Genomic DNA, 25,866 nt, shown 5'->3' with positions numbered 1-25,866 from the left:
AAAATCCTCGAGGAAAAAGCAGGCAAAAAACTCTAGGACCTTGGCTGCAGCAGCATCTTACACAACAGGTCTCTGGAGGCAAGGGAAACAAAAGCAAAAATGAACTACTGGGACCTCATCAAAATAAAAAGCTTCTGCACAGCGAAGGAAACAATCAGCAAAACTAAAAGGCAACTGACGTAATGGAAGAAGATATTTGCAAATGACATATCAAATAAAGGGTTAGTATCCAAAATCTATAAAGAACTTATCAAATTCAACACCCAAAAAACAAACAATCTAATGAAGAAATGGGCAAAAAAGACATGAATAGACACCTCTCCAGAGAAGACATCCAGATGACCAACCGACACATAAAGAAATGCTCCACATCACTATCATCAGTGAAATACAAATCAAAACTACAATGAGATACCACCTTACACCTGTCGGAATGGCTAACATTAACAACTCAGGCAACAACAGATGTCAGAGAGGATGCAGAGAAAGAGGATCTCTTTTGCATTGCTGGCAGGAATGCAAACTGGTGCAGCCACTCTGGAAAACACTATGGAGGTTCCTCAAAAAACTAGAAACAGAAATACCCTACAACCCAGCAACTGCACTGCTAGGCATTTATCCACGGGATACAGGTGTGCGGTTTCGAAGGGACACAGGCACCCCCGCCTTTATAGCAGCACTATCAACAATGGCCAAAGTATGGAAGGAGCTCAAATGTCCATTGATGGATGAATGGATAAATAAGATGTGGCATACATATACACTGGAGTATTACTCAGCAATCAAAGAGAATGAAATCTTGCCATTTGCAACTACGTGGATGGAACTGGAGGATATTTTGCTAAGTGAAATTAGAGAAAGTCAAATATCGTATGACTTCACACATATGAGGATTTTAAGAGACAAAAAAGATGAACATAAGGGAAGGGAAACAAAAATAATATAAAAAGAGGGAGGGGGACAAAACAGAAGAGACTCATAAATATGGAGAACAAACAGAGGGTTACTGGAGAGGTTGTGGGAGGGGGGATGGGCTAAGTGGGTAAGGGACACTAAGGAATCTACTCCTGAAATCATTGTTGCACTAGATGCTAACTAATTTGGATGTAAATTTTAAAAAATTAAAAATAAAATAAAATAAAATAAAAAAAACAGCCACGTCCAATCCACCTCAATGTTACCACCTCGATTGGTCAGCAGCCATCAACACAGAGGCAAGACCCTCCACCAGCAAAAAGATTATGACTTGCTGAAAGCTCACATGATGGGCAGCAATTAAGTATTTTAAAATTCAGGTATGTACGTCTTTTTAACATTTTATTTTTTAAAAGTGATCTCTACACCCAACGTGGGGTTCAAACCCACGACCCTGAGATCGAGAGTTGCACGCTCCACGCAGTGAGCCAGCCAAGTGCCCCTGGATATGCGCCTTTTTTTTTAGACATACATAATGCTATTGCACACTTAAGAGACTACAGTATAGTGTAAACATAACTTTTATACGTACTGGAAACCCAAAATATTCATATGATTTGCTTTATGACGGTGCTCAAGAACCAAACTCACCGTATCTCCAAGGTATGCCTATATCAACTAATTTATTTCTTGGAATTACCCTCTGAATTAAGTACTACTATTATCCCCGTCTTAAAGATGAGAGATTGAGGCACAAGAGTTCAAGCTACTTGCTTAACTAGCTAGTAAGTCCCAAACCCGCAATTGAAACCCAGATAGTGTGGTTCCAAATGCACGTGTTACACTGAAAACACTGAGCCCAATGTCTGGCACAAAGTAAGTGCTTATGATTGTTTTTATCTTTACTTGTAATATTACTGGATTTATTTAAGGAAAATGCATGGAGTCCCTCGGCTCTGGGGAATTGAGCAAGGTCACGGTTCTCACTGAGCATAGATCAGTGGAGGAGACGGATCTCATTTCGAGAACTGTACCTTTTGTGATCAAATGGATTTCTGGAAGTAGAAGAATATTTCCAAATGTTTTGGGCCACCAGGTCCTTAAGACGTCTCACTGGATGACTGGCATCTATGCTTCCATTACTCCTATTGTCTACTCACTGAAAGCCTGCTGCCTGGTTCAAGTTTTGGACACTCCACTTTATCAGATCATTGCCCTATTCAAAAACCTTTGAATGATGGCTTTCAGAGCCTGAGTAGCCACTGTGTGTCACACATACCAACAAACTCCCCTCCTCGTTTCTGGCAGACATCAGTATCCATGATGCCAAGGGGCCATGGCGTATCTTTGTTCCATTTGGTTGTGGTCTTGGAATCTCATCAGTAGATCAAGAATTGTCACTTGAAACCCTTCTGCCATCCCTAACCTAGTTTGCCTGACAGAAGGAGGATTTGGGACGGGGGCCTTCGGTTTGAATTTCAGCTCTTTGGCACTGACTCGCAGTGTGATGTCGGCCAAGTGATCTCACCTACGGCAGCCTCCCTCTCCTTAAGTGTTGGGGATAATAGGAACTACCCAGGAGGGTGTGTAGATCATGCAGGGAAATCATTTAGCACGGTGCCTGGAATATACTGCTCAGTAAAGTGCAGTTATGATACTTTTAAACGTGTGTTTATTTTTGAGAGAGAAAGAGAGAACACACACACACCCATGTGAGTGGCTAAGGGGAAGAGAGAGAGGGAGACAGGATCTGAAGCAGGCTCTGTGCTGACAGCAAAAAGTCCTACGCGGGGTTCGAACTTACGAACCATGAGATCATGACTTGAGCTGAAGTCAGACACTTAACCAACTAATTTTTATCATCATTATCCTAATGTTCAATATGGTCACCAGAAAGGAGGCTTCAGATCCCTTCATAATGTAGGCCTAATTTACACTTCCAAATCTAGCTCCCACAGATACTAAAGGAACCCTCCATTTTAACTAGATTTGGATAACTCCATATTCTCCCAAAACTAGCCCGCCATTTTCTCTCCCTCTCCACAGATAATAATTTACCTTATTCTTGAAAGCCCTTCCCAAGAAATGCCATTTCATTAATGAAATCCCTCTCATCCCTTCAACCAATCATACCGTTCTCCATTCAATTCTCATCACGCCCATTGTCTGCTTCTGACTCTTCATCATACGCTCACTGGCGACATTCCTGTGTTTAATTTCGTATTACAATTTAACTTCATACGTGTATTTATCTTGTTTTCCCAGCTAAACATTCAATTCCTCAAAAGCTGGGACTCAAACTTGTGTCCTCAAAAGAACACCTACCAAAATGACTGCACTTTCTTATTAACGAAGGAATGAAACGGAAATAAAATATATACACACATTTCAATAGCTTAAAAATCATAGATTCAAAAGAGAAAATTAATTTTTAATTCTTCATACTGTGTTGAACTCAATGTTACAGAAAAATGTCTGGCTTTCCACTTTGAATTAGAATTATTATACATTTGTCAGTCATAGTTAAATAAAGAGTCATTTACATTCACACCTATGTATCATATTTGAGCCTACATGGCAGAAGTGGTTAGAAGATTCTACCTCTCCAAACATTTAGAAAAGAATTTTTGTTGGGGCGCCTGGGTGGCTCAGTTAGTTAAATGACTGACTCTCGATTTCGGTTCAGGTCGTGATCTCATGGTTCATGGGGTTTGAGCCCCACATCGGGCTCCGTGCTGACAGTGAGGAGCCTGCTTGGATCCTCTCTCCCTCTCTTTCGGTTCCTCCCCAACGTGTGTGCTCGATCTCAAAATGAATTTAAAAAAATTAAGAAAAGAATTTTTGTCCTCTACGTTGTGAATGTGTTTTAAACTGTACAATTTTCTTTACTGTGGACAAAATCACTATTCTCAAAACTAGAGAAATCTCACATAGTTTCCTCCCTGACCTAAGAAACATGACTGTGTTTTTCCATATCAAGTTTCAGTATAATTAAGAATCCAAAGACTCCATAATCAGATGTAACTTAATCCAGTGGCTCCTGTCCACCATTCCACAGGTGGCACTGGTCCAGGATGACATTTCACTACTTTCTGGCATAATGGGGAAAATCAGGGCAACAAAGCAGTGGTGAACCACGGGCTGGGCATCAGTGGTCCACCTTGGGGAGAGGGCAGTATATTCTCACTGACATTGTTTGGAACTGCCTGTGCATGGTGAAAATAAAAAGGAGACAAACTTTGAGTAGATCCTATTACTGCTTCAAAATTGCCTATACAATGCAACCATGTCTTTGCCTATACCTGTAGCAAACTGCTTCTATTATCATGTCCTTGGCTTGCATAGCAACAAAGTAACCTTCGAGTAATGACGATTCTTTCCAATTGAAGAGACAGTCCCTTATTCTATATCAAATGACACTGGCAAGTAAATGTCCTTTCAAGACAAAATGATGGTGACGATAAACAATGTTTTTAATGTCCTCATTTGGTTATTTTTTAACTTTTAATTTTTTTATTTCAGAGAGAGCATGAGCAGGGGAGAAGGACAGGGGGCAGAGACAGAGACAGAGAGAGAGAGAGAGAGAGAATGAGAATCTCAAGTAGTCTCCACACTCAGCATGGAGCCCCATGTGGGGCTTGATCCCATGACCCTGGGATCATGACCTGAGTTGAAATCGAGTGGAATGCTCAACTGACTGAGCCACCCAGGCACCCCCTCATTTGGTAAATTTTGAAAAGGTGATTGTTTTATCTATCCCCAGTGTGGGTTTTGTTACTGTCATTCGTTGCTTGGTTTGTTCCTATGAAATCCCAAATCTGAGAACGATTAGCCAGAAAAACAAACAATGCAAACTAATAATCGTGAGAGTGGGCAGTGGCTTTAGGCTTAGGGAGAGTGGCCCTCAAAGTGTGGTACTCTAGACCAAGAGTATCAGTGTTATCTAGGAACTTGGTAGAAATCCAAAGTAGATCTACAGACTCAGAAACTCTGGGGTCTGGTAGTCTGTGGGCTTAAAAAAGCCTTCTGGGGATTCTGCTGCTGCTCATGTTTGAGAACCACTGCTAGGGAACAGGCAGGAAAGATGAGAAAATGCTTGGAGATTCTTTTTTAGTTAAAAAAAAATTTTTAACGTTTATTTTTGAGACAGACAGAGACAGAGCGTGAGCAGGGGAGGGGCAGAGAGAGAGGGAGACACAGACTCCGGAGCAGGCTCCAGGCTCCGAGCTGTCAACATAAAGCCCGATGTGGGGCTCGAACTCACGTACCGTTGAGATCATGACCTGAGCCGAAGTCGGACACTTACCCGACTGAGCCACCCAGGCGCCCCAGCTTGGAGATTCTTAAATGCCATTTTAAGGTGATATTTTTAGTCTAATTATTTTGCATCTATTTATTTTATATGGATTTTCCAGCGATTAATTAACCAGCCTTTCCGAAATAAAATCTGGACTTATTGCCTTATGTCTACATAAGGCATAATTATTCTATATGTGGCTGTAAAGTGGGTTCAATCAGAGAAAGGAGGACACTGAGTAACCTCATCCCACCTACACGCCAAGAGAACAGCTACAGCTATGCAAGTAATGACAATGACGGGCAGGACAGACATTCTACAGTTAATTGCGGAAAGGACGCCACGCTGAAAAGGGTAAGAGGGGCGGACACACGGCTGGGAACCAAATCCCTGCGCAGACCAACCGCAAACAGGAGGGATGTCACAAGCCTGGAGCAGCAGAGGGTCCCGACCCCTCACCAGGCCCCCCGGGCACTAGGTACCGGCACTGGGAAGACGAGTCTCCGTAACACCTGGCTTTGAAAACCAGTGGGGCTCAACTTTGGGAGCTTTGAAAGTCATCAGAGCTTAGCTCAGAATGTGACAAATCGGCAGGCTTAATTCTGGGAGAGCTGCAGGGCAATGAGAAACTGAGACCCTGCTCTTAAAGAGCCAGCAACGGTAGGTAAGCCGGCCCAAGACACTGCACAGAAGCAGCAGTTTGAAAAGCACCCGGAGTATGTGTGACGATTTACTGACTAATCTTAGAACATGTGCCTGACGGCCAGGGACCTTCAGGAGAGGTGCCCAGGAACTAAAGTGTTGGCGGGCCCCGTTTCTCTTCGGCAGCCCAGACTCGGTGGCTGGACGCTTGCCGTCTACCCTGTTAGCACAACATACCTGCTCCCGAGTTCCCCTGTGGACCTGCCTCACCCAACCTGCCCACCTCCCTCCCAGGCATCCCTCCAAAGTGGCTCCTGCCCCACCGCACCCTAGAGGCAGCCCCGGCGGGGACCGGAGCCCAAGTAACTCCTGCCCGGGGGGAGACAGAGAGAGCACTCCATTTTCCAGTGTACCCCCAGTTCTGGCTGCCCGGCCTCTCAGCTGGCTGCACGGGGAGCGAGCCCTGCCCTGTGGTGTGCCCACAACCGTGGCCGACAGGGTAATGGCAGACAGACCGGCTGACAACCAGCTTCGTCCACCAAGGAGCCCACATCAGCGTCAGGCCCCTCACCAGCCCAGGGACCAGACTCTGCCCGCTATGGCCAGAGCAGACAAAGTAGGTCATCGCAGCTGGCTGGGCTGGAGTCAGTCACAGCTCTGCCACAACGGCAGGGCTCAAGCAGCCCACACAACGGACACCCCTGGAGCACCTGGTTCTGGTGACCAGGGGGGACTGTGCTAGAAGATACCACGGGACCTAGCTGGTGCTAGGACACTAGTTCGCAGACTAGTGTAGCTGACCTACTTAACGTGTAGAAACAAACAGAGACAAAATGAGAAGACAGAGGAGTATGTCCCACAGGAAAAGAACACGACAAAATCACAGTAAAAGAGCTAAATGAAATGGAGACAAGCAACATGCTTGATAAAGAATTCCAGGTGATGGTCACGAAAGATACTTACTGGACTTGAGAAAACAGTGGGCAAACTCATGAGAACTTCAGCAAAGATGTAAGAATACATATACGAAGACACATAAACAAAGATATAGTCAGAGTTGAAGAAGTGAATAACTGAAAGTAAAAATAAACTAGAGGGAATCAACAGCAGACTGGAGAATATAGACGATTAGATCTGGAAGACAGGATAATGGAAAGTAACCAAGTTGAACAGCAAAAAGAAAAAATAATACTAAAAATGAGAACAGGTGAAGGGAACTCCGTAACGTCATTAAGCGTAATAAAATTCACATTATAGGGATCCCAGAAGGGGAAGAGAGAGAGGACGGGGCAGAAAACTTACTTGAAGAAGTGGTAGCTGAAAACTTCGCTTATCTGAGGAAGAAAACAGACCTCCAAGTACAAGAGGTACAAAGAGCCTTAACAAGATGAACCCAAGGAAGTTAAAACCGGGACACATGATAATTAAAATGGCAAAAGGTAATGATAAGGAGAATTAAAAAAAAAATTTTTTTTAACATTTTTTATTTATTTTTTGCGAGACAGAGCATGAGCAGGGGAGGGGCAGAGAGAGGGAGACACAGAATCCCAAGCAGGCTCCAGGCTCCCAGCTGTCAGCACAGAGCCCCACGCGGGGCTCGAACTCATGGACCGTGAGCTCGTGACCTGAGCCGAAGTCGGACGCTTAACGGACTGAGCCACCCAGGTACCCCGATAAGGAGAATTTTTAAAGCAAGCAAGAGAGAAGTAAACAGCTATACACAGAGGAAACCCCAGAAGGCTGTGAGCTGATTTGTAACAGAAATTTTATAGGCCAGAAGGGAGTGGCATAACATAGTGCTGAAAGGTAAAACCTGCCACCGAGAATACTCTATCTAGCAAGATTATCATTCAGAATAGGAGAGAGAAATAATTTCCCAGATGAACAGAAGTTGAAAAAGTTCATCACCACTAAGCCAGTTTTATAAGAAACGGTAAAGGAAATTCTTTAAGTGTAAAGACCGTAACTGGAAGTAAGAAAATTATTTAAAAAATTCACAGGTAAAAGCAAGCATATAGTGGAGGTAGTAGGTTAACCACTTACGGAGCCAATAGGAAGGTTAAAACGTAAAAGCAGTAAAATCAGTTATATCTACAAAAATCAGTCAAGGGATACACAAAATAAAGAGGTGTAAAATTCAACATTACATACTTAAAATGTGAAGGGAGAAGAAACAATTAATGCTTTTAAGGATGTATTTGAACTTAATATAAAGGGAAAGGAATCCAAGCATAACACTAAAGAAAGCCATCAAACCACAAGCAAAGAGAGTAAGAGAGGAATAAATGAAAAGACCAGAACTTTTTTAAAAAGCCCAGAACACAACATAATTACTTTAAATATAAATGGACTAAATGCTCCCATCAAAAGAATGAATGAATGGATAAACAAACAAACAAAAACAAAAAAACCCAAGATCCATCTAGGTGCTGCCTATAAGAAACTCACTTCAGACCTAAAGACACATATAGACTAAAAGCGAAAGGATGGAAAAACATACCATGCAAACGGAAACAAAAAAACCCACGGAAGCAATACCCGTATCAGATGAAAGAGACTTTAAAACAAAAACTTTAGCAAGAGACCAAGAACTGCACTACATAATTATCAAGAGATCAATCCAAAAACAGGACACAATAGTTGTAACTATCCACGGACCCAACATAGAAGCACCTAAATACACGAAGCAAATATTAACAGATATAAAGGGAGAAATTGACAGGAATACAATGGTGGTGTGGAACTTTAACATCTCACTTACATCAATGGATAGATCATCCAGACAGAAAATCAACAAGGAAACAGTGGCTTTGAGCAACATGTTAGACCACACTCACCTAATAGATATATACGGAACACTCCATCCAAAACCAGAATCCACATTTTTCTTTCAACTGCACATGGAATGTTCTCCAGGATAGATCACATGTTAGGCCACAAAACAAATCTCAAGAAATGTAAGAAGACTGAAATCATATCAAGCATCTTTCCCTCACAGAATATTATGAAACTAGAACTCAATTCTAAGAAAAAAAATCTGGAAAAGTCACATGGAGGCTAAACAACATGTTGTTAAACAATTAATGGGTCAACTAAGAAATCAAAAAGGAAATAAAAAAATACATGGAGACCAATGAAAACATAAACACAATGGTTCCAAAACCTCTGATGGAGAAAAAGCAGTTCTAACAGGTTATAGTGATACAGGCTTATCTGGAGAAACAAGAAAAATCTCAAATAAAGAATCTAACTTTATGCCAAAGGAGATAATAATTGAAAGAAGGAAATAATAAAAATCAGAGCAGAAATAAAGGAAATAGAGAGTAAAACAAATAATAGAAAGGATCAATGAAACCAAGAGCTGCTCTTTGAAAAGATAAACAAAATTGATAAACCTTTAGCCAGACTATCATGAAAAAAAGAAACTCAAATAAATAAAATCAGAATGAAGGAGGAGAAATAACCACTGATATCACAGAAATACAAAGATTATAAGAGAACATTATGAACAATTATATGCCAGCATACTGGACAACCTAGAAGAAATAGATAAATTCTTAGAAACATAGAGCCTTCCAAAACCGAATCAGGCAGAAATAGAAAATTTAAACAGAGCAATTATTAGCAACTAAATTAAATCAGTAACCAAAAGACTCCCAACAAAGTCCAGGGCCGCAGGGCTTTACAGATGAATTCTACCAAACATTTAAAGCAGAGTTAACGCTGGATGGCTCAATATCCATAAATCAATCAATGTGATATATCACATTAGTAAGAGAAATGATAAAAAGCATGTGATCATCTTAACAGACGCAGGAAAAATATTTGACAAAATACAACATCCATTCATGATAAAAACTCAATAAAGTGGGTTTAAAGGGAACATACCTCAACATAATAAAGGCCATATATGAAAAACCCACAGTTAACATTATCCTTAATGGGAAAAAACCAAGAGATTTCCAAGGTCAGGAACCAGACAAGGATGTCCACTCTCACCACTTTCATTCAACACAGTACTGGAAATCTTAGCTGCAGCAATTCAGACAGAAAAAAGAACTAAAAAGTATCCAAATTGGTAAGGAAGAAGCAAAACTCACTATTTGTGGGTAATATACTACTATACATAGAAAATCCTAAAGACTCCACCGAAACACTATCATAACTGATAAATGAGTTCAGCAAAGTTACAAGATACAAAATTAATATACAGAAATCTGCTTTCTATCCACTAATAACAAAGTAACAGTAAGAGAAATTAATACAATGTCATTTAAAATTGCACCAAAAATAACGGAATACCTAGGAATAACTTTAATTGAGGAGAAAGACCTCTACTCTGAAAACTACAAAATACTGATGAAAGAAACTGAAAACAACACAAATGGAAAGATATACCATGCTTACAGACTGGAAGAATTAATATTGTTAAGATATCCCTATTACCCAAGGCAATCGACAGATTCGATGCGATTCCTATGAAAATGCCAACAACATTCTTCACGGAATTAGAATAATCCTAAAAATCTGTATGAAAACACAAAATACCTTGACCAGCCAAAGCAATTTTGAGAACAGAGAACAAAGCTGGAGGTGTCACAATCCCAGATTTCAAAAGATACTACAAAGCCACAGTAATCAAAGCAGTACACTCCTGGCACAAAAATAGACACACAGACCAATAAAGCAGGTAGGGAGCCTCAAAATAAACCCATACTTGTATGCTCAATTAGTCTAACACAAATGAGGCAAGAGTAAATAATGGTGAAACAGGAGTCTTTTCAATGAGCGACGTTTAGAAAACTAGACCGCTATATGCAAAAGAATGAAACTGGACCACTTTCTTACAACATACACAAAAATAAATTCAAAATGGATTAAAGACCTACACGTGAGACCTGAAACCATAAAAATCCTAGAACACAGGCAGTGATTTTTCCGACTTCAGCCATAGCAACATTTTTTTCTAGGTATGTCTCCTCAGGCAAGGGAAACAAAATCTAAAATAAACTATTGGGACTACATTAAAGTAAACAGATTTTGCACAGCAAGGGAAACCATCAACAACACTAAAAGGCAATCTACTGAATAGAAGAAGATATTTGCAATGATGTATCCAGTAAGGAGTTAATACTCAAAATATATAAACAACTTCTACAACTCAACACCAAAAAAAAAAACAAAACAAAACAAAAAAAAAAAAAAAACAAAAAACAAAAAACACCCCAAATAATCTGATTAAAATGGGCAGGGGACCCGAATAGACATTTTTCCAAAGACATCCAGATGGCCAACAGACACATGAAAAGGTGCTTGACATCACTTATCATCAGGGAAATGCAAATCACAGGACCATGAGAGATCACCTGACATATTGATATTAGCCATTTGATATTATGGCTAATATAAAAAAGACAAGAAATAACAAGTGTTGGTGAGGAGGTAGAGAAAAGAGAATCCTCACACACTGATGGTGGGAATGTGAATTGGTGTAGCCACTGTGGAAAACAGGTCCTCAAAAGATGAAAAAGAGAAACACCATATGATCCAGTAATGCCACTACTGGGCATTTACCCAAAGGAAACAAAAACGCTAATTCACAAAAAGATGTATGTGCCCCTGTGTTTATTGCAGCATTATTTACAATGGACAAGATACGGAAGCAACTCAAGTGGCATCGATAGATAAATGGATAAACAAGAGGTGGTATCTTTAAACAGTAAAATATTACTGTGTCGTAAAAAAAAAAAAAAAAAAAGAATGAGATGTTGCCATTTGCAACAACATGGATGGGTCCAGGGGGCATAACACTAAGTGACATAAATCAGACGGAGAAACACAAATACCATAACGTTTCACTTATATGTGGAATCTAAGAGGGACCCATGGACCTGTAAGCTCCCTGCGCGGAACGAGATTTCAGTCATGATAATGACTGCCCGGATAGTATAGTGCTAATGGGTATGGAAGTTTCCACGAAGTAAACATTTATAATGGGAATAAGCTGTTTCAGCATTTTATACATAGAGATCCATTATGGCTGTGAATAAAAAATAAACTCCTACCTATGCCGAATGAGGGAAATATTAGGATCCCTTTCTTATGGAGATCATGTGCAGACCCTCTGGGGGAGAAGTAATTAATTGAGCAGGAAACATGAGCTCTGTATGTGACAGGATACGGGAGGGAACATGAAATGGCTCCTTAGTCCAAGATTCCTTTATCTGAGAAAATGTCAATTCTTTATTACTAATTGGGCCATAAAGAATCAGAATTTGATATACCAATGCTTATTATATTTTCATTATATTTTCAGGATACTCTTAAGGTTAGTGTAGAGACTTCTGAAATGCTCTGCTTGAGAGGACGAAAAATCTATGGAAACCATCAACTTTCCAGTGCACCTAGTTCCCGTTTTAGCCACACACAGTCAGCAGGGAAAGAAGCAATAGACTTTTCTGACAACCAGTAAACGGAGGGAGCGGTGGGATGGGGGCCCTTGAAAGTGGGGCTCACCTCGTGAGGGTGGGACACTTCAGCCATGTGAAGGGGGGGGTGGAGGCACACGGCCGCATTCATGATACGTTCCTCCATGCGTTTACCTGATAGACACTGACCAAAAGCCTGCACTATGCTTGGCAGGGACTAGAGATTCAAAAGTCCGAGAGGTCCAGACCCTCAAGTCACTTACACAACCAGCAGTGAGAGAAGATACGGCTCGGTCCCCCCGCACACCTGTGCATCACATGCCCACGTTGAGTGGTGAGTGCAGATGTGAAGAACCTGAGGAAAACTGCTTACAGCTGTGAGAGGCCCAGGGCCTCGGTCCTTGTTAGCCTCGGCATGCATTAATGCACACACACACACACACACAGCCCTCTAGTCAGCCCCTGAAAGGGCATATGGCAGCCTCAACAGTGAGACGTCAGCCAAGAAATCCAGGTAATCAACCAGGTCACGACTGGCTCCTTTCAGAGAGGCCACAGACTTCTCGAATCAGGGGCCAGGCCTCCCTGGAAGTGTAATAACCCTTGGCTGCCGTTGAGTCCACTGAGAGAGACCACAGATCCCTTCAAATTCCAGACACTGCCTGCTGTTTCCAATTCTAAATCCTGGAAGCAAAATAATCCCTTTGCTGGTCTGACAGGGTCCAGGTTTTCCTCAAAAGCAGAACCATGGCCAACTTTTTCCCAAAAGGTATAAAGGTCAGTGGTTTCCAAATGCTAGTTTAATTATTAGCTATGTCAGAATCACCAGCAACATTTAAACAACAACAACCCACAGATACAAGAGGCTCATCCAAAATCTACTTAACCAGAATCTTCTATGATAGCACTCCAGGCTTACAGTTCTAAAAACTCCATATTGCGTATCTAAAATTAATATAACACTGCATGTTAACTATACTGCAATAAAAATAAAAATTAAAGCTCCATGGGTGATTTTGACGCATGTTCTTGGCTGGGAACCCACTGCCTTAGGGCAGCCAAATTACCTGGAGGGCTGGTTACAGCCGATTCCTGGGCCGGACCCCCCAGAGTTTATGAGTTTATGAGTCAGGAGTCTAGGGTGGGGCCAGGGAGTTTCAGCTCCACAAAACTGTCAGATGATGCAGATGCTGCTGATCAGGGTAGGACGCTTGAGAACCACCACAGTGGGGAACAGCAGGGGCCGATTCTACTGGAAACCTGGTCCCCGGCTAAACACCTGTTATTCTTGTTGACCATTGTGGCACAGGCTGCCCTCCCCCTCCCCAGTGCTCACTCTCCCTTTCTTCCTTCCAACAGAAACCTGATTGTGTTGGAGGGAGCAATGTTGTCAAGGAAGAGAACTCCGTTTACCAGTTCCCCTTGAAGAAGGGGGTGGCCATGGGACGAAATCAGCAGACAAATCATAGGCAGAATTTGTGGGGTGGGCCTCCTGGAAAAGCTCCTCAGAGTGTGCAGGGAGGAGGATGCTGACTGAGCCGGTATTTTTCACCTCTTGCCCCCTGCTCTTCCCCCCTCCTGCCTGGACCACAATAGTGATCGATGCAGCTCCAACAACCATACGGGGACCACAGGCAAAAAGCACAAGCTAAGAATGCCCGTGAGGAGCATGAAGATGGGCTCTACCAGGCCCAGGCGGCCTACATTCAGACCTCCAACTGGTCGCCCATCTCCCCCCATCTTGTTACTCTTGCCTGGCTCTGGGATTCCTCTCCCCTGGCTCCCTGTGGCCCCTCGGTGTCAAAGTAAACTCCCTTGAAACTTGAACTTCTTCACCAGGCCTCCCGGCCTCAAATGAGACCTGGATCTCCCCGAAGTCATCACCTCCTCGGGCCCTTGGGTGTCTCGCCAGCCGCGGAAAAACAGTGCTCCTCTTTCTCCCTCACAGAGGCCCTCAACTCCGAGGCTCTGCCATCTGGCTAGATCCTCTCTTCTCCTGTCACACGCGTGCTGTCACACGCCTCAGGTTCACGGCCCTCCTTTGCTGGGAACTTCAAACTTTGGATCACCATTTTCCGTTCCACCCTGCCTCCCGGCCAAAATCCCAGGTGACTTTAATTTCACTTTAATTTCACGCTGAAGCCTCCACATCTCTGGTGACCGAAGGTGGCCTCCGCTCCGGGCCACAGCCTCTTCCACGGCCACGCCCTGAACCTCAGCCTCTCCCCTGAGCGCCACCTCTGAAATTTTAAATTCAGATGAGTCTACTCTGATCAGAGCTCCCTCCCTCGGTTGTTCCAGGACGTCTGTCCGTAAGCTTCAGAAAGGCTTTCAGTCCCTTTTGACTTTCTGCCTTTATTCTGGCACCTCCCCCGCCAATACACCTTCCCTTATTTAGGACTTCAACCACTCTTGCTCACATCCTCAGTGATCTTGCCTCATGCACCCACCTGCAAAAACCTCACCCTAAATATCACCCAGAAATCTGTATTTTGCCATCAGCTCTTTCTCCATGGCTGTCTCAAGCCTTCTCCACATGCTACGTACTGCATAGGAGTCACTGAACACGTAAGTGAGTCACCTAAGCGGGTTGTAGAAAACTTACACATGAGATCACGTTAGGCTTTGCCATCAGATTTATGAAAGAACTTTGGTTTTAAGAAATTTAGGTGTCACAGATAACGACAGCGGTCGCCATCACCTTCACTTGGAGACAGGAGTTAATCTGGTCTCATTCTCCTAGGTCACCCTCCACATCCAAGTAGTTTCTGAGGCTATCCGTTCTGGCCCCCTAAATGTCTCTTGACTGTTCCTACTGCCACATCCATTCAGGCTACCAGAATCTTCCCCTAAATTACCTTCACAGCCTTTGGCCAGGTCTTTCTCCCTCCAGACTGACCAGAACCCCTCCCCTCCCCCTGGATCTGTTCTCCATCCTGCAGCCAGAGTGATCCCTGTAACACAGATACAATTGTGCTATTCCCCTGTGTAAAACATTTATTTGGATTCCTGTTGCCCTCCGGATAAAGTTCAGATGTCTTAATATGACTTTACAAGGCCCTTGATGACTTTCCTAGCCTTATCTCTTGCCATTTTCCACCTCAAGGTCAAAGTCCCAGCCTTACTGAACTATTTTTAAATCTCTTAGAGAAAGCTGTTCGCTTTTGTCTTCGTACAAGTTGTTCCCTCTTTGACAGTGAACTACTAAAAATCACAACTCTTCCTTTGAGATAGAAACTAAAACTAAAGATAAATTATGAGTGTCAGTGCGTGCAGAGGCCCGTACTAACCACGTCCAAGAAAGCCAGGCCTGTCCAACCATTTTATTCCTACACCTCTGTTTATTTCTGACTAATGTTTGATTAATTTTTTTCCAGAGTGTACCAGAACAGGAATCAATGCAGAAATAATTATATATCCAAACTCATATTTGTTTTGACCAACTATTTACACATATAATGAGATATTTGATCAACTTTAAAAATTTTAGTTTTATGACCACAAAAGTGATATAACCAAGTTACAGAATACCAGGAAAACAAAAACAGAGGAATAATCCATGTTCTCGTTATTCTAAAAAACAATAACTATGATTACTATCTCCTAAAAGGTAAACTCCACAAAGGCAGGAGCTGCATGGATCCTCTTTACTGCCGTGTCCCCAGTGCTGTGTTTTCAATTTAAAAAAATGTAAATATCTGAATCACTGACTGATATACTATTTTGTTATATACAATTCAAAATTCAAACACTGTATTTTCTACTATATACCTATTCAGCAACTTTGAGAATTTCAACTTCAGTACATGTAAAGTGTTGGTTGTTCCCATGACGATAATCAGAAAACAGCAGTGCTGGGAACTGACTACAGAAGGAACACGAGCAGCAGAGAAGCTTTGGGAAAGATGAAGGAGGAAGTAAAACCCAAGAAATATCACCAGTGATGTGCGTGAGAGGAGGACTCAGGCTAAGTGGAGCAGGGGGAGGCATACACAATGTCGGGTCATAAAATCCAACAGGCATCACGCAGCTTCCTGGACAACGGGGAGCCAACCAGTGGCTCTTTTGTATAAGCCATACCTGCCGTTCAGCAAAATCAGTGTGTCAGAGTCTCATTAGAAATGTACACAGAAACCATCTAGAAAGGTTTCTGATGAGCAAAGGAATAAACGGACCAATTATATTAGAATCTCTGCTTGTTATTGTCAAAAGTGTCAAGGTCACGAAAGTCAACAGGCAAGAAAGTCTGAGGCAAGTTCCACATTGAAAGAAACTAAGCAGAGAACCAAACACAATGGCCCGGGACTCTGACCCGGATGCTTTTGCTATTAAAACACATTACTGAGACAATGGGAGAGACCTGAATGGGGTTTAAAGATTAAATAGTAGCAACATATCAATGTTAATTTCCTGACTTGGATGTAGGAAATGCCCTCTTATGTTAAAAACACACACTAAAGTATTCAGATACAGGACATTATGCTGGCAACTTAATCCCAAATGTTCATGAAAAAAAAAAATTGTTTTGCACTGTACTTGCAACTTTTTTGAAGTTTGAAATTGTTCAAAAGAAAAATAATTAGAATCTCTAAGGGTAGGTCTGGGCATCAGTATTTTCAAAATGGCCTAGGTGATCGAGATGTGCAACCAAGGCTGGAATCTGTTGCTGTAGTTCATCATCATCATCATTATTTGGAAAAAAAAAAAAAAAAAGGTTACATACTTCTGCACAGAGTGCATGAACCATAATTTATTTCACCAAATCCTTCCCTCTTTTTCTTCAAAAATGATTCATGGAGGAGCATTTACGTGCTGGGCAAGACAGATTCTCTTCCCTATGAGTATTCAGTCTTCTGGGGAAATATATGTAAGCGAACAGACAATGTGCTGTGGTTAAAAACAATATAATTGCTATCATTTGTTGAGCAATTACTCTGTGCAAGGCACCATGCTACCTGATAGGGCGGGCACTGCTATTATCTTCATTTATGGAATGAGGAAACCTAGCACGATGAAATGAGTGCGGAGTGCAGGGTGCAGGGCTGTGTCAGCTGTGGGCTATGCTGCTATGTGAGAGGGAAGCAAAACCCTATGAAAACACGGAAGGACCTTTGATACAGGCAGGGAGGATCAGGAAAGCCTTCTCAGAGGAGGGACCTTTGGACACACACATTATTTCCGATTTCAATTGCCCCAAATACTCCTTCAATGAGCATCTGTGCAGGGAACTTTCTATTTTGTAGTCCTGCCCACCCCCCTCCCCCCCTCCTCTGGTTAGATTCTAAGAAGTAGAATTCTGGAACCCAGTGGAAAAACTCCGTGGCTTGCAATACCTGTTGCCATGTAGCTGTCCTCAGCAATATGAGGGTACCTGTCTTGCTGAAGCCTCACCTTTCCGAATCCTTTGCCCTTAGTAAAAAACTAATATTTCTTTAATTAAAGAATTTCTTTCAACTAGTTTTGCTATACACTTTGCCATTAATGCTTTCTTTACAGCTCAAATTTAAGATCTTTAGAGTTACTACCAATGAAGTATCCGGAACATTACCAGTGAAACAGCCTTATAAGATGTCTCATACCAGAGATTCTGTCATTTATTCCTATAACCACAAAAATGGCTATGTCACAGTTCAGAGCCTCCGAATAAATCCGATTGCTATATTCATGTTAAGACCTCTACGGGCGCGTGCGTGGCTCGGTCGGTTAAGTGTCCGACTCTTGGTTTCGGCTCAGGTCATGATCTCACCGTTCATGGGTTTGATCCCCGTGTCGGGCTCTGGGCTGACAGCTCAGAGTCTGGAGCCTGCTTCAGATTCTGTGTCTCCCTCTCTCTGCCCCTCCCCAGCTTGCTCTCTCTCTCTCTCTCTCTCAAAATAAATAAACACTAAAAAAAAAAAAAAAAAAGATCCCTGACCTTAAAACTTATTGTGAGCTCAATAAGGACAAGGGAAATGTCTTGTTTGACTCTGAAATCCCATTACAATGCCAGCAAGTAATACATGCTGTAATCATTGGCTACAAAAATAAGTACATAAAATAGATGGTAATAAAATATGAATTGAAACCATACCTTCTAAAATCTACAGATATGACAATAAATAAACTCAGCTCAGGAAATATCACCTGAGGGAAAGATTAAGGAAAAGTAACTTTTTTCCATTTCCCTGGCTCCCCACGTAAACAGGGAGCCCATAATCCCAGGGTGCCGATGACAGTTCCAGTTTATGTCTTTTGTCCTAGCATCTTGTCTGAATGGAGCTGCCTTTCGGAAAGTTCCTGCCTGGATTAGGCAATCCATTTGACGGTCAACCTACATCTAAAGGGTGTTCTCTTAATGAGCAGGAGTATAAAGGGCTCCCCTGATCCAACAGCTTGTCTTTATGTCACTCTGAATTTCGCTTTAGAGACCTATGAACAGATAACAATTTTGACTTCTAAGTGTTTTATAATACTTTATCATTTAAAGCCAAGTAACAATCTGCAACGGTTAATCCCTAACTAGGAGAACATCCCTTGGTTCTGTCAGCAGTCTTTGTTCCATTTTGCTGATAAAAGTGAGACATGGAAAGAAAAAGGGACTTATCCAAGGTTACATCAAGTATGAATCACGAGGCTGCTGCAGCTACAACTTCTGGTTTTTGATGAATTCTCTAAACCACACTGTTATTAACACAATGAAATCTCCCAAGCAGTTAAGTTAGAAAGATTTTAGTCATTTAGTAAATGGCTTTGTAATAAATAAAATAAGTTTCATAAATTTCATAAAATAATAAATTTCATAATTTAATAATATTTCAATTTCACTGAACAGTCTGTACTCAAACCTAGTCTATGGGTCCTAAACTCTCAGAAGGTAAAAGGACTATTTATAAAGTTGGTGAAAATTTTAAATAAACCCTGGGTAATTATACCCTGGGTAATTATAAAATGAAGTTTGTTACATTTTTATATTTCACAAGTATGTCAAAATTTCGTACCGGGGTGCATAATTTAGATAAGAATACATTACCATGTAATCACATGTTTATCACATTAACATCTTGGATTATAGCAAAAAAACTTAATGGCGTTAACAAAGTCACTCTTGATAGCAACAAAAACAAAAACGGATGAGAATAAATTTAATATGCCACGTCAAGATCCCTATGAAAAAACACCCTATTGCTTGCATAAAAGAAGAGGCATACACAGTTGGAGACTCACAATTATAGATAAGTGACTTCCACATTAATTTATAAGCATAATGTTAGTCAAGGTCCCACTTACATTCTGGGGGAGTAGGGTAAAGTTCCTGTGGAGGAATAAACTTAAAAGAATAAAGCAAGAAAATTTTTTCAAAGTATCAAGTACAATAATAAAAACAGTACTTTGTTGGCCCAGGCCAATTGAAAAAGAAAAGTTCAGAAACAGGCACAGATGTGTATAAGCCTTTAATAAATGAGAAGTAACAGTGAAGGCATGGAAGAATTTAACGATGTTGTGACAGCTGACTAGCCCGCACCCGACACCATACGTCAAGTTCCAGGTGGACTGAACATTTCAATGTAAGAAAATGAAAACAAAATGTGGGGGAAGACTTTTTCTTTGTATGACTTGAGAGGAAAAAAAAAAAAAAAAGACTGATAAATTTGACATAAAACATAAATAATACTCTCTAAAATAAATATGTATTGAGGGTGTCCATCGTTTTCTGTCATTGATGCTATCATCACTTCGGTTTATCATGTGTCTTTTCATTTCATTTCAGGTCCTTTTGACATATAAAAGCGTTAAAACTGCAAAATGAAATTTCAATTTTTTTTTAAAGTTTATTTGCTGTTGGCCTAGAAATGACTTTTTAAAAACCCAACCAGGCTAATATTCACTAATATTTTCTTATAATTTTTCATTGTTTTCTATTTTATGTTAATTACACAGATGAGAGGTCAACATATGGCTCTGTCCTATAGGAGCGGTTTAAGAATGTTACTACTTAACTTCTGTGTCTCAATTTATTTTACTGAAAAAATGGACATAATAGTAATAACCTATTAAAGTTCCTTTGGAAAGTAAAATAATTAGTTTATACAAAGTGTTTATCTATCATGCTAGATAGAACCCAGCATATAGTCAGTAAATGGTAACTATTACTTTTAATATTATCGCACTGCATATTTGGCTTCTTAATTTCCTTACGTGTTTTTATGACTAGAAACTTAAGGTAATGGTATTTTTACCTGATTTTAAAACACATTTCACATTATCTAATGAATCCTGTAGCTTTTCTTTCTTAATTTAATGTTTGTTTATTTTTGGTGCTGGAGAGGCAGAGAGAGAGGGGGGACAGAAGAAGATCCAAAGCCAGCTCTGTGCTGACAGCACAGAGCCCGATGCGGGGCTCAAACCCAGGAACCGTGAGATCATGCCCTGAGCCAAAGTCGGACACTTAACTAACTGAGCCACCCAGGCGCCCCATAGCTTTTCGTTTTTTAAAATTATTGTTAAATATATACATTAAAATATTGCCGTCTACGTAATATATGCCAATCACAAAAATACCTTAATTCTTTGAGTTACACACAGCATCTTACAATTTGGTCATTTAAAGTTGCAGTCTGAAGTCATCAGATGGCCAAGTAATAGTATATGATCCAAGAATATTAAAAGGTCTCTTACACACGCCAGAACTGCTGAAATTACGAGTTTGAAATACAAATATGATGTTTACCTTTCTTTATCTTACCTCTAATAGGCCATCCTCTGGTAGATCAGTACAGTGGACAGCGTTCTGGATCTTAGTTTTACCAAAGATTGCTCTGAGCGTTCCAGGGCGTAAATGCCGGGCAATTTCCTATTAAATACATATTCACATATAGATTAAAGTCAGTCATACAGTGTTAATAAGAAAAACACCAGCTACAGGAAACACTTGAATTATTTGTTTACGAAATACACGTATACATTGATGGCACTGATTTTTCCTGGAAACAGCACGAATGCATGAAACTTTGAGCGACGAAAAATTTCAGTTCATTCACTAGTCTTTTTCTGTGGCCTGTTGTAAAGTCGAGAGGGCAATAATAATCGCATCTTTTTTATCAACAGATTATGGGAATCACATAAAATATGAACCTAGTTCATTACTGTGAAAGACTTGTATCCTAACAACTTGATTTAAAATGAATTAGTTTGCATGGATTTCAAAAGATTTTTCAAAATGTTACAGTTGTATCAGCTTTAGTACTAGCTCATATGAGGGGGAAAATGGTTACAAATAACTCCAAATTGAGGGTAAAAGAAACAAGAGGTTAAAAAAAAATGAAAGATGTGGGAGTATTCATGACCTACTTATTAGTCTTTTTTTATTCTAAGTGAAGCACTTCCAAAACTTCAATTTTAATTCTGACATCTACTTACAAAAATGGCATTTAATATATATGAAAATTTTTGACAAATGAAACAAATACCTGTGTACCCACTATTTAGGTGAATTAAAATAAAGCAACAACTTTGAAGTCCCCTGTGTGGGACTTTATCCTGACTCCACCTATCCCATCCCTACGTCTACCCGGAGGTGCCCGTTACTCTCAATTTTATTTAAAGATTCCCTTGTTTAGTTTTCAAAACACTGTTTTTCAGATTTATCCATGTTGTTATAGTCATAATTCATTTGTTTTTATTACTATATAAATCCAGTGTATGACTGAGCATATTTTATTCCGTTTCCTGTTGAGGGACATTGAACTAATTTCTTCTCTTTCCCCCTTCTCCACTCCTTGCTTTTGACACACACACACACACAAATTCTGCTACAAGCATTCTTGTACATAGTACAGTGTATACGTACAAGAGTTTTGTCTGCACATGCATATTCAATTAAACTAAGTACTGTCAAACCATTTTCTTAAGTGGTTGTAATAATTTGCCCTCAACCATCAATGCATAATAATTCCCGTTATCCACATAAAATCCAACATTTCATACTGGCTGACTCTTTAATTTTGCCATACTGGTGGGTGTTAAATGGTGTCTCATTGTATTCTTACAGTTCACATTTCTGTAATTACTAGAGAAGTTTAGTGTCCTTTCATAAACATCCACTTTTGTAAAATGCTTATTCTTGTCTTTTCTCCATTTTTCTACTAGGCTTTTCTTGTTCTTTTTCATTATGATTCTTAATATATTCTGACTTCTATTTTTTTTTTGTCACTTTTTACGACGCATGTATCTTTTTCCAGGATGAAGCTTGTCTTTGGGTTTTCTTTAGTATGTCTTTTGTTGATGAACAGAAATACTAAATTTTAATGAAATTAAATTTATCAATCTTTTCATTTATGATTTGTGCTGTTTCTGAAGGAATTATTCCCTGCTCCAGGAACATAAGGAGACTCTTCTCTATTGTCCTCAAAATCTTTAGATATTGCCTTCCAAATAAAATTCTTGATCCACCTAGAATTGACTTTGGCTATAATCTGAGGGGGACATCCATTTCCATTTTTCCCTTATGGGCATTTAATTACCCCAGCACCATATATTGAATAGTTTTCCTCTTTCCTTACCAATCTCCAGTGATGGCTCTGTTATATGATTTCCGTGTAGGTATGAGTCTATTTATTAGTTTGCTGTTTGGTTCCATTGGACGTTTTGTCTATTCATGTATCTACATTATACTGTCTTAATTATTATAGCTTTATAGTAAATCTTCAACTGGTAGGGAAAGTCCTCCGTAGTTTGGTTTTGAATGCATTAAGTTTGGACTGCCTATTAGATATCCAAGTGAAGTTTTCAAATACATGGTTGGGTATGAGTGTACTTTTCAGAGGAGTCTTTTAAACTGCAAATAACAATTTGGGGGTCCACGACATTGTTAAGACATTTAAAGGTATCAATTGGGTAAGACTGTGAAGGCAGTGAGATGACACATCGGGGCACCATATCATTGGAAAACCAGGAGACAAGGAGAGATGAGCAAAGGAGATGGAGAAGAAACAACCAGCAGGTAAGGCGAGTTACAGAAGGGTCCTCTCCTAGAAGGCAGTGAAGAAAAATGTCAAGGACAGAGAGTCCTCAACAGTGCCCAATGTTGCTGAGAAGTCAAGCAGGGTAAAGACTCAGGACTGAACACTAGATCTATCAATATGGAGTCATGGATATCCTTGACAGGAGTGGTTCCAGAGGCCTGCAGATGAGCAAAACACTGATTAATGTGGTTTCCAGAGAAAAGGGGAGTAGAGCTGGGAAAAGTGAATACAGGCAAGTATTCTGAGGAATTTTGCTAAAAGGGGAGAAGAGAAATGGAGCAGTAAATGGAAAAAAAGTGGTATGAAGAGAGGTTTTTCTGGGGGAGAGGGTGAATTTTAAATTGGGAGAAATAATAGCACGTTTAAATGAGATACCACCTCACACCTGTCAGAATGGCTAACATCAACAACTCAGGCAACAACAGATGTTGGCGAGGATGCGGAGAAAGAGGATCTCTTTTGAACTGCTGGTGGGAATGCAAACTGGTACAGCCACTCTGGAAAACTGTATGGAGGTTCCTCAAAAAATTAAAAATAGAACTACCCTATGACCCAGCAATTGCACTACTAGGCATTTATCCAAGGGATACAGGTGTGCTGTTTCAAAGGGGCACATGCACCCCAATGTTTATAGCAGCACTATCAACAACAGCCAAAGTATGGAAAGAGCCCAAATGTCCATCAATGGATGAATGGATAAAGAAGATGTGGTGTGTGTGTGTGCGTGTGCGTGTGCGTGTATGCACACACACGCGCGCGCGCACACACACACACTGGGGTACTACTCGGCAATCAAAAAGAATGAAATCTTGCCATTTGCAACTATGTGGATGGAACTAGAGGGTATTATGCAAAGTGAAATTAGTCAGAGAAAGACAAATATCATAGGACTTCACTCATATGAGGAACTTAAGATACAAAACAGATGAACATGAGGGAAGGGAAGCAAAAATAATACAAAAACGGGGAGGGGGGACAAAACATAAAGTCTCTTAAATATAGAGAACAGAGGGTTACTGGAGGGGTTGTGGGAGGGGGGATGGGCTAAATGGGTCAAGGGCACTAAGGAATCTACTTCTGAAATTATTGTTGCACTATATGCTAACTTGGATGTAAATGAAAAAATTAATTAATTAAAAAATAACAAATAGCACATTTACACGTTGATACGAACAACCCAACAAAGGGAAGCAGGAGAGAGACGAAGCGGGAAGGAGAAGCAGGAAATGCTGGAGTAATGGAATCGAGTGCAGGAGTAGGGGAGCCGGCCTTATTTAGGCCAAGCAGCATCCAGCCTGAGCAACAAGACCAAATACAGAGCCTGACGCAGGTAAGTGGTTCTGTGCAGCGGTGGGAACCTATTGAAGTTATTTTTAATTTTTATTGAGACATAATTTACATAGATAACATGTATCAGTTTAAGTTTCTTTATTTGAGAGAGCATGCATGCATGTACACGTAGGTGATAGTGAGTGGGGGAGGGGCAGGTACGTGATAGTGAGTGGGGGAGGGGCAGAGAGAGGGGGAGAGAGAATCTCAAGTAGGCTCTGTGCAGTGCCCCACATGGGGCTCCATCCCATGAACCGTAAGATCATGACCTGAGCCGAAATCAAGAGTCAGTTGCCTAACTGACTGAGCCACCCAGGCGCCCCAACACGTATTGGTTTTAAGCGTAACTGCCCCATGAATTTTGTTGAATGGATAAACTCAGTAATCACCCCCCTAAACAAACTATGGAACATTTCTAAAGTTCCCTCCAGAAGTTTTCTTTTGACTGATTCTATTGTGCGGTGGAAAGGGCAGCAAGACTGTCATCAGCTGAGGGGAAGGCCGGTGAGGAGGTTTGGGGATGTCAGGAGAGAAAAGAAGGTTTGGAATACATTTTAAGAGCAAGAAAGTGAATGAACCGGGAAAGTATAATGTGACTGCCGAGCAGCACTGAGGAACCCCGTCAGGCCCTTTGTTAGTGAGGTTAGGTGAGCAGTCATGAATGCAGAGGGAGATCTTTCAGGATAGCTGTGTTCTTCTCCAGCCACACTCAGCATTTGGTCGAAAGCTGAATTTAACGAAGGGCGGGGCTTTGCCAAAAGAAAACAGCAAAACAAGAGAGGAGTAAGGGGGGTTGAAGGTGTATTCAAGGTAGTGATGATAATAATATTGGACAACACACATTACACTGAGTAAGAAAGTGAGGGCCTGGGGTTGGAGGGGTGAGAGACAACGAAAAGGTAGATCAATGGATTGGAGCTCCTGGTGGGAGGATTATTAAAACCGGCGTGAGAAGAAGTGAGCTGGAAAGTTAAGGGATGAGATACTCGAAGTTACTGGAAGTGAGCAGAGAGGGTGTGTTGGTTCACAACCCTCTTGGGATGTGCCGGGTGTAATCTGAAACTGGCCCCGGTACTCAGAGGGCAGGGAGAAACTGAAGAAAGAGGTCAGTAGCGGCAGTTTTAATAAGAGGAACTTGGGTGGCAGCAAGATGAAGGGATCCCTGTACCTGCCAGCCACATCTTAACCTTAATTGGGTTGAGTCACATATACTGTGCGGGTGTCCTCAATTCCTTATCATTAGCTTAAGGCTGCG

The 25,866-nt window shown here is 41.0% G+C and overlaps 1 protein-coding gene across 2 annotated transcripts in view; it reads right to left on the bottom strand.

Moving 5' to 3' along the window:
* NME7 (NME/NM23 family member 7) overlaps positions 1-25,866 on the bottom strand; it is a 261,819-nt gene that overhangs the window by 34,937 nt on the left and 201,016 nt on the right. The window contains exon 11 of one of the 2 annotated variants that reach the window (XM_045453013.1): positions 21,005-21,112. In XM_045453013.1, the coding sequence (XP_045308969.1) occupies positions 21,005-21,112 (108 nt within the window). Of the gene's footprint in view, positions 1-20,995; positions 21,113-25,866 lie in introns of those variants that run through there. The other variant, XM_045453014.1, reaches the window with a different exon arrangement.

This window comes from Leopardus geoffroyi, chromosome C3, assembly GCF_018350155.1.
Source record: "Leopardus geoffroyi isolate Oge1 chromosome C3, O.geoffroyi_Oge1_pat1.0, whole genome shotgun sequence".
Taxonomy (NCBI): Eukaryota; Metazoa; Chordata; class Mammalia; order Carnivora; family Felidae; genus Leopardus; species Leopardus geoffroyi.
The sequence above is the reverse complement of the archived record's forward strand: the minus strand, read 5'-3'. Positions and strand labels throughout refer to the sequence as shown.